Source organism: Astatotilapia calliptera, chromosome 1, assembly GCF_900246225.1.
Source record: "Astatotilapia calliptera chromosome 1, fAstCal1.2, whole genome shotgun sequence".
NCBI classification, from domain to species: domain Eukaryota; kingdom Metazoa; phylum Chordata; class Actinopteri; order Cichliformes; family Cichlidae; genus Astatotilapia; species Astatotilapia calliptera.
In genome coordinates this window covers 29,804,611-29,814,478 of record NC_039302.1, presented here as the reverse complement: position 1 = coordinate 29,814,478, position 9,868 = coordinate 29,804,611, and the positions used below count along the sequence as shown (strand labels likewise).

The 9,868-nt window shown below is 43.7% G+C and overlaps 1 protein-coding gene across 2 annotated transcripts; it reads left to right on the top strand.

Moving 5' to 3' along the window:
- Positions 1-987: 987 nt before the first annotated feature.
- Positions 988-9,090, top strand: LOC113025696 (uncharacterized). 2 transcript variants are annotated; one of them, XR_003272828.1, is made up of 5 exons: positions 988-1,107; positions 1,258-1,332; positions 1,553-8,517; positions 8,668-8,742; positions 8,963-9,090. XR_003272828.1 is itself a non-coding variant. In XM_026173755.1 (3 exons), the coding sequence occupies exon 3, from the start codon at positions 2,242-2,244 to the stop codon at positions 8,206-8,208; it is 5,967 nt and encodes a 1,988-aa protein (XP_026029540.1). In that variant the 5' UTR covers positions 988-1,107; positions 1,258-1,332; positions 1,553-2,241; the 3' UTR covers positions 8,209-8,648. The 2 variants fall into 2 exon arrangements, 1 of the variants encoding a protein (XP_026029540.1); XM_026173755.1 differs by lacking the exons at positions 8,668-8,742; positions 8,963-9,090 and having other exon boundaries at positions 1,553-8,648.
- Positions 9,091-9,868: the final 778 nt, after the last annotated feature.

The following is a 9,868-nucleotide window of genomic DNA, read 5'->3' as shown; positions in this document are numbered from 1 at the left end:
AAGGTAGTCAGAACTGAGGGGATTTAACTACCAGAAGGCAACATTGCAGACATAGAAGACAGCTACAAGTACCTGGGGATCCCGCAGGCGAATGGGAACCATGAAGAGGCCGCTAGAAAAGCTGCAACCACCAAGTACCTGCAGAGGGTCAGGCAAGTCCTGAGGAGTCAGCTGTATGGTAAGAACAAGATCCGGGCCATCAACACGTACGCCCTGCCTGTGATCAGGTACCCTGCTGGGGTAATAGGCTGGCCAAAGGAGGAGGTAGAAGCCACTGACATAAAGACAAGAAAGCTCCTTACCATGCATGGAGGGTTTCACCCCAAGTCCAGCACCCTGAGGCTGTACGCTAAGAGGAAGGAAGGGGGCCGGGGACTGGTGAGTGTCAGCACCACAGTCCAGGATGAGACAACGAACATCCAAGAATACATTGGGAAGATGGCCCCAACTGACCGAGTGCTCAGTGAATACCTCAGGCAGCAGAAACCCAAGAAAGAGGAGGGAGACGAGGAACCATCATGGAAGGACAGGCCCCTGCACGGTATGTACCACCGGCAGATAGAGGAGGTGGCTGATATCCAGAAATCCTACCAGTGGCTGGACAAAGCTGGACTGAAAGACAGCACAGAGGCACTAATCATGGCAGCACAAGAACAAGCTCTGAGCACAAGATCCATAGAGGCTGGGGTCTATCACACCAGGCAAGACCCCAGGTGCAGGCTGTGTAAAGATGCCCCAGAGACAATCCAGCACATAACAGCAGGGTGCAAGCTGCTAGCAGGCAAGGCATACATGGAACGTCATAACCAAGTGGCCGGCATAGTGTACAGGAACATCTGTGCCGAGTATAACCTGGAAGTCCCGAGGTCAAAATGGGAGATGCCCCCAAGGGTGGTGGAGAATGACCGAGCTAAGATCCTGTGGGACTTCCAGATACAGACGGACAAAATGGTGGTGGCTAACCAACCGGACATAGTGGTTGTAAATGCCGGCAAAGCCACTTTACTTTGCACTTTTATTTTGAAGAGTACCTTAGCACTTCCTCTTTTATTGTGTCAGACTTCCTGTTCTGTTCTCGGTGAGGCGACGCAAACACGTTGCTTCAGAGTGAGTAAAAGCGTTTGTTTTTGAGGGTACTCATGCAAAACTATGTGTTTTATTTATCTGTCACATGCTATAACTTTGAAAGTTTACTCAATGTGGTTGAATTCGTTTTTTTTATTGTGTATGCATGTCATTTGTTTGTGGTGTGGAAAGACTGGCTAAGAGATGCGCATGGAGGAGGTTGGCTAGCTGATTCAGCATGATTAGCACCCTTGGAAGCAGAAAGAGGTTGGTTAATGATTGCAAACGATTGTTTATGTATTTAAGACACAGAAAGGTTGTTGTTAATTCATTTTATTAAATGCTGTAACATAAATAGTTTAAAAACTATTGATTTATGTCAATATCACTATTTGGGTTAATCAAAATAATTTTCTATAGTAAAATGCGAACATTTCTGCACTTTCTACTTGAATGTTTAATGGTATTTGTTTGTGCATCTTTATAGTTTTCACGGTGCCATATTGTCGGTGGTTAAAAGAGGAGAGAATAAAGTTGCATCAGTCGAAGCTCTCTGCGTCACGAGTGGTAATTCCAAGTGGGCAGCTACAGTGAAAACTCTCTGACTGCAAGAGACCTGCCATCCCTGCAGAGATCCTGACACCATTTCATCAGAGATCCAGCTACCAACCTGTTACCAGCCAGCTGATTCCACTCGCATCCACAAACTGCACTCGCAAGGTTAGAAAGAACAGCATACTAAAACTCAAGACTCCAGATACTGAAAGAGACATTGACTACCAAGAAGAAACACGGGACTGCTTACACACATGCACAAGCTTAATGCATAACTAGAAACTCTTTAAATAATGTTACGAGGCCAAAATAATTCATGGACTGCCAACACATAATATCCCTGAATCTGGTTAATGTTTCTTGGTGAGCGAAATGTGTTTTTTGTGGAATAATAATTCACAGGATGTCTGTTTATGAAAAGGTTTAAAAGGTGAAGCTCATTAGCTAATTTATGAACATTTGTTGTTGCTGTCTTACACTAAACATACCTTTGAATGTCCATAATCAGTAAATGTTTGACATAGCGTTACTCTGTGGTAAAGATTAACTACAGCTTTAAAGTATAGTCAAGCAGTAAGGCAATCAAAGCTACAATCGACTTAAGGCAGCTACGGAAACAAAATGTCACTACCAGAAGAGCAAACAGACAACCCCACAAGCGCACCATGCGAATCCAGCTCATCAGAAGAAGAAACAGGCAACCCTATGAACGCACCATGCAAATCTAGTTCACGTGAGAGAAAATTAACAGAGAAAGGCCTAGAGATGCAAAAGCACGATATCAGAAAGCGTGAAAAATCATTCAACAAGACTTATGACTCTTGGAAGCTCGTAGCAAGGGAAACTAGAACAAAACTAAAATCCCTCTGCTCAGCAGAAGACCTCAATAAACTGCAGCAAGACATTGAAGCAAAGCACGACGCTGTAAGTTCACAGTATGAACCTATCCTGCGTAACAGTAACACCACACCTGACATTGTCAACAAAATGGACGCCTGTGTTACGCTAACAAAGGAGGTATGTAACCTCATAAGTGACCGTCTAAAGACCGTTCATGAGGAATATAATAACCATCTTGAGAAAGAAAGAGTAAGAGAAGTGTTAAGCAAGAACGAATATGGGTCTGTTTTTGGCAACAGCATGACAGAAACTGCAAGCTCTATAGAGTTGTCAGAGCAATTGAGCCGTCACTCTGGCTCATCCTGTACCCGCAACAGTAGAGTAGATGCAGAAGCAGAGCTTGCTGCCAAGCTGGAGCAATCAAAGGCTATGGAAGAAATTCAAGCACAGCAAGCACATCTTCACAAGTTAGAAAGTGAATGGAAACTCAAAGAGGCAAAAATGTTGTCAGAAATTAAACTAAAAGAGGTGGAAATGCAACAACAGTTGGAACAAGAAAGAGCAAAACTACAGCAGTTACAAGCAGACAAAGAAGTTGCTATAGCAATAGCTCGCGTGAAGGCGTACAACAGCCTTGAAGGATTTGAGAACCACAACGGGGAAATTGATAGTAAAATTAGCTCTGCTTGCTACAGAAGGCAAATTGAACCTCAGCTGAATCCAAATGCCGCATCATTCCAACCCCACCAAGCAATTCCAGAAATGACAACGACCCAGGAGTCTGTCAGCTTAGCACAAGCAATCGCTAGCTCATTAAGTATGAATCGCTTGCCAGTTCCTGAGCCTGCCACATTCAGTGGGGACCCTTTGCAGTTCACCGATTGGAAAATGTCATTCATTAATCTGATTGACCGAAAACCCCTTCCAGCAAGCGAGAAGATGTTTTATCTGAAAAATTATCTCGCAGGAGAAGCACGCAAAGCGGTAGAAGGTTTCTTTTACCAAGATTCAGAAAATGCATACAAGGGAGCATGGAAGGTCTTAGAGGACAGATATGGGAACCCATTCATTATACAGAAAGCATTTCGTGATAAACTCATGAGATGGCCGAAAATCAGTGCAAATGACCCACTAGCGCTACGAGAGTTTGCTGATTTCCTCAAAGGATGCTCTGAAGCAATCCCACACGTCAAAGGACTAGCTATCCTAAACGATTGTGAAGAAAATCACAAATTGCTCAAAAAACTGCCAGAATGGATCGTGCGCAAGTGGAGTCGAATTGTTGTAGATGAACTTGACGAATGTGGCACCTATCCAAATCTTGCATGCTTCACAGACTTCCTGAGTAGAGAAGCACGGATAGCTTGCAACCCGATAGCTTCTCCACTGTTGATGAATTTCAAACCTGTAGATGATCGAATCCCAAAGAGAGCCAAAGTCTTCAACACAAACATGCAACCAAAGAGTTCCGCTCAGGAGAAACAAGACACAAACATTAGTAAACCAAAATCACCTTGTTCTGTTTGTAAAAGTGAAACTCATGGAATCTCAAAGTGTCCCATCTTTACAGCTAAGAGTGTTGAAGATAAAAGGGCATTCATCCATGAAAACCGGCTCTGCTTTGGATGTTTAAGAAAAGGTCATATCACCAAAGATTGCAAAAGGCGACACACGTGCAACATTTGTGAACGTCGTCATCCAACCTGCTTGCACGAAAACAGAAAGCGAAACCCTGCAGAAGCAGTAACAAATAGCTCCACTCCCAAGGAAGAACCTGTAAACCAGGAAACACACAAGGTCATGTCTCATACATCAACACAACGCGTTTCGGCTACCTCAAGTATTGTCCCAGTCTTTGTGTCTTCTGTACAAGAACCACAGAGAGAAATACTCACCTATGCATTGCTAGACACACAAAGTGACTCAACATTTGTCTTGGAGGACATACTTGATAAGCTGAATGTGGATGTCCAACCAGTAAAACTGAAACTCAGTACCATGACGGCTATTGACACAGTCATTTCGAGTGAGAGTGTTCATGGTTTACAAGTTAGAGGACTCCACTCTGAGAGTTGTATCCAACTACAACAGGCTTATAGCCGCGACTTTATCCCAGTGGACAAGTCGTACATCCCAACAAAGGAAACAGCATTACTGTGGCCTCATCTCAGAAGCTTGGCGGAAAAGTTGCCGCCTCTCCAAGATTGTGATGTAGGGCTCCTGATTGGATATGACTGTCCATCTGCGCTGGCTCCTCTTGAAGTCATCATAGGTGACAAGCATGAACCCTTCGCACAAAGGTCAGAACTAGGATGGAGTATAATTGGCTCATCAAACCCCCACCTAGACAGACAAGGAAACCAAAGCTTTGTGCATCGGCTCACAGTAAAAGAGTTGCCTGTTCCATCAGCGACAGATGTTCTAAAAGCCCTGGAATCAGATTTTGCTGAGAGAACCTATGAGAACAAATATGTGTCCCAAGAAGATGTCCATTTCATACAGTTCCTCAGTAATCACATCACACAAAGGAAAGATGGACATTACGAAATGCCTCTCCCTTTCAAAGGGAACAGCCCACCCAACCTGCCAAACAACAAGAGATTAGCCACGGTACGTCTACAGTGTCTCAAGAAAAAACTAAAGGCCAACAAACAATACTACGATCAGTACCGAACATTCATGGAAGAAACCATCAACAGGGGCGATGCAGAGCCTGCTCCAACAGTATCTCAGGGGCAGACCGAGTGGTACCTACCACATCATGGAATTTATCACCCCAGGAAGCTGGACAAACTAAGAGTTGTTTTTGATTGTTCGGCCAAATCCCATGGTGTCTCTCTAAATGATACCCTATTAACTGGACCTGATCTTATCAACCCTCTGGTTGGAGTGCTTTGCAGATTTCGGAAAGAAGCCGTGGCCGTAATCTGTGACATTGAAAGAATGTTCTATCAATTCGCTGTCACCCCTGAATCCAGAAACTATTTGAAATTCCTCTGGTGGAAAGAAGGTGATTTGGAGAAAGAACCTCAGGAGTACAGAATGGCAGTTCATCTGTTTGGAGCTGCATCATCTCCAGGATGCGCCAATTTCGGTTTAAAGCATCTTGCACGACAACATCAAACTGACTATCCTCTAGCATCAGCCTTTGTGGAGAAAAACTTCTACGTTGATGATGGATTAGCCAGCGTTTCATCAGTTGAGGAAGCCAAAGAACTGATCATTCAGTCACAAGAGTTGTGCAGAAAAGGAGGCCTGCGCCTTCACAAATTCAACTCAAATGAAGAAGCTGCTCTCTCCAACTTAGACCCTTCTGAAAGAGCAGCAACCATTGAACCTCGTGGGTTTGACCCATCCCCTTCAGAACGCGCTCTTGGCATTCAGTGGTCGATAGAGGACGACACCTTCAGTTTTAACATCAGCCTGAAAGATCAGTCTTCGACTCGCCGTGGTTGTTTGTCCGTCATTGCCTCACTCTACGATCCACTTGGATTTATCGCTCCATTCAGCCTAAGTGGAAAACTTATCCTACAAGAGCTTTGTCACAGAGGCATTGGATGGGACGACCCACTCCCAGAAGATGTGAAGCCACGGTGGGAGAAATGGATAAATGGTCTTTTCAAGTTGAAGGAGGTCTCAATTCCAAGATGTTACCACCCACACGACTTCCAAAACATTGTCAGAGTAGAGCTACACCATTTTTCGGACGCCAGCTGCTTAGGATATGGTGCATGTTCTTACCTGAGATATAAAAATGACAAAGACGAGGTTCATTGCAGCCTTGTGATGGGAAAGGCAAGGGTGGCACCCTCAAAGGTCACAAGTATCCCGAGGCTTGAACTCGCAGCAGCGGTGGTTTCTGCAAAAGTAAGCGTCCTGTTAAAGGCTGAGCTTGACATGAAAATTGATGATGAGTTCTTCTGGACCGATTCCCAAGTGGTACTTGGTTACATCAACAATGACGCTCGCAGGTTCCACATATTTGTCGCAAACCGTGTTCAACTCATTAGAGACAACAGCAATCCCAATCAATGGTATTATGTGGACACCTCAGAAAACCCAGCGGATCATGCATCCAGAGGGCTTCATGTTTCAGACATCCACTCTACAAACTGGCTGCAAGGACCAAAGTTTCTCTGGGAACGTGAGTTACGTCTAACACCTAGCACTCCAGCTGAGTTACTTGTGGGTGATCCCGAAGTCAAGACAATTCAGGTGCTCGCAACTGACGTCAGTACCTTCAATGATATTCTCGATCGTCTGAATCAGTTTTCATCTTGGACAAAACTCATAAAGGTGGTTGCAAGAATCAAAAGACTGAGATCTCAACAAAAGCATACTGAACATGTGACGATCGAGGAGCGTGAGAAGGCTGCTGAAGCAGTGATAAAGATCGTACAGCAGCACGCCTTCCCTCATGAAATAAAAACGTTTCAAGCCAAAGGTGACCTTCCAAACTCAAGCTCTCTCTTCAGTCTTGACCCCATCTGGTCTGATGGACTCTTGCGCGTTGGTGGGAGATTAAAGTGGTCATCTCTTTGCCACAAAGTGAAGCATCCACTCATCGTACCAAGCAACAGTCATATAACCAAGCTCATTGTGTCCCACTACCATGCTAAGACATGCCATCAAGGTCGAAGCCAGACACAAATGGAGCTTAGAGCAAATGGATTCTGGGTCATTGGTGGGAGCAAGCTGGTGGCCAAAATGATACACACCTGTGTGCTTTGCAGGAAACTTCGACGACCTACAGAGAGCCAGCGAATGGCTGAACTCCCTAAAGAACGTCTTGAAGCCTCAGCACCCTTCACATTTAGCGGCATGGACTGCTTTGGCCCGTTCATTGTGAAGACAGCACGCAAAGAACATAAAAGATATGGTCTGATTTTCACGTGTCTGTATTCAAGAGCTGTCCATATTGAGATGCTTGAAGATTTGTCAACAGACTCTTTCATCAATGCATTGAGATGCTTCATCAGTCTTAGAGGAGCTGTCCAACAATTACACTGTGACCAAGGTTCTAACTTTGTTGGTGCCAGGAACGAATTCAAGGAAGCACTTAAGCAATGCGACGCCAAGCAATTGGAGACCTTCTTATCTGAAAAACAGTGCGAATTTGTCTTCAACGCCCCTTCTGCCAGCCATGCAGGAGGTGTCTGGGAAAGGCAAATAAGAACGGTTAGGAATGTGTTGAATGCAACCTTCGCACAGTGCCCAGGTCGGCTTGATGATGCCTCCCTCAGAACGCTGCTATATGAAGCCATGGCTATTGTCAACAGTCGCCCATTATCAGTTGACGGAATCAACGATCCTCATGCACTGGAACCTTTAACGCCGAATCATCTCATCATGATGAAAACAAAGGTTGCTCTTCCACCCCCCGGAGTGTTCGTGAAGGAAGATGTGTATGCTACAAAAAGATGGAGAAGAGTCCAATACCTTATTGAACAGTTCTGGGGCCGCTGGAAAAGGGAGTATCTGCTCAACATATCAACAAGGCAAAAATGGCACTTACCTCGGCGTAACCTCAAAGTCAATGATATCGTTGTTATCAAGGACGACAATCTCCCACGAAACCATTGGCAACTAGGTCGAGTTGTGGAGACCTTTCAAGACCATGATGGCTTAGTCCGTCGAGTTAAAGTGCGAGTTGGAGAGAGAAAGCCTCAAAGAAAGCAAGATGCCCCTTCTAAACCTTCAATTATTGAGAGACCAATCCAAAAACTAGTACTACTCCTTGAGAATTAAATAAAACAAAATATGTTAAGACAATAATAGTTATGTTTATACACTACCTCAATGCATAAAGTACACTTACCTGTATACCTCTAATAGTTCAATTCAGTCATCCATCTATTAGTATAAGAAATCCTGTACAACTCACTTGCTTTGTGAATTTGTTCGTTCATTGTATCAGGATTTGGTGGGAGTGTAAATGCCGGCAAAGCCACTTTACTTTGCACTTTTATTTTGAAGAGTACCTTAGCACTTCCTCTTTTATTGTGTCAGACTTCCTGTTCTGTTCTCGGTGAGGCGACGCAAACACGTTGCTTCAGAGTGAGTAAAAGCGTTTGTTTTTGAGGGTACTCATGCAAAACTATGTGTTTTATTTATCTGTCACATGCTATAACTTTGAAAGTTTACTCAATGTGGTTGAATTCGTTTTTTTTATTGTGTATGCATGTCATTTGTTTGTGGTGTGGAAAGACTGGCTAAGAGATGCGCATGGAGGAGGTTGGCTAGCTGATTCAGCATGATTAGCACCCTTGGAAGCAGAAAGAGGTTGGTTAATGATTGCAAACGATTGTTTATGTATTTAAGACACAGAAAGGTTGTTGTTAATTCATTTTATTAAATGCTGTAACATAAATAGTTTAAAAACTATTGATTTATGTCAATATCACTATTTGGGTTAATCAAAATAATTTTCTATAGTAAAATGCGAACATTTCTGCACTTTCTACTTGAATGTTTAATGGTATTTGTTTGTGCATCTTTATAGTTTTCACGGTGCCATATTGTCGGTGGTTAAAAGAGGAGAGAATAAAGTTGCATCAGTCGAAGCTCTCTGCGTCACGAGTGGTAATTCCAAGTGGGCAGCTACAGTGGTGGTAGACAAACAGAAGAAGACGGCCGTAGTGATCGATGTAGCGGTTCCGAATGACAGCAATATCAGGAAGAAGGAACACGAGAAGCTGGAGAAATACCAAGGGCTCAGAGAAGAGCTCGAGAGGATGTGGAGGGTGAAGGTAACGGTGGTCCCCGTGGTAATCGGAGCACTAGGTGCGGTGACTCCCAAGCTAGGCGAGTGGCTCCAGCAGATCCCGGGAACAACATCGGAGATCTCTGTCCAGAAGAGCACAGTCCTGGGAACAGCTAAGATACTGCGCAGGACCCTCAAGCTCCCAGGCCTCTGGTAGAGGACCCGAGCTTGAAGGATAAACCGCCCGCAGGGGCGTGCTGGGTGTTTTTATATATATATATATATATAATTTTTTTTAATTGTTTTTTACCAATAACTAAAATATTTGATTTATTGGCATTGAACCTTAGAAAGTTTTGAGACAACCATTATTTGATATCCCTTTGAGAAGTGAACATATAACTGTGTGTACAATGTTATGGCTATGAATAATCTGGTTTAGAGGAAACATGTATACTGAATACAGAAGAAGGCCACTGACAGAGCCATGAGCAACACCTCAATGAAAATGGGCAACAGAGAAGGTCGAAGGCTGTGAGCTCTAAGACTGAGCACTCACTTCTAAAATTAAACCACAGATAATCTTCAAACGGGAAGTTTTTCTGCTCAAAAGCATGACTGAAAAATAATGTTAAACATATTGTTACTACTTATAAAAGACATTAACTGAATTGAAATTACTTCTTGTAAAAACCTTAGATAAGC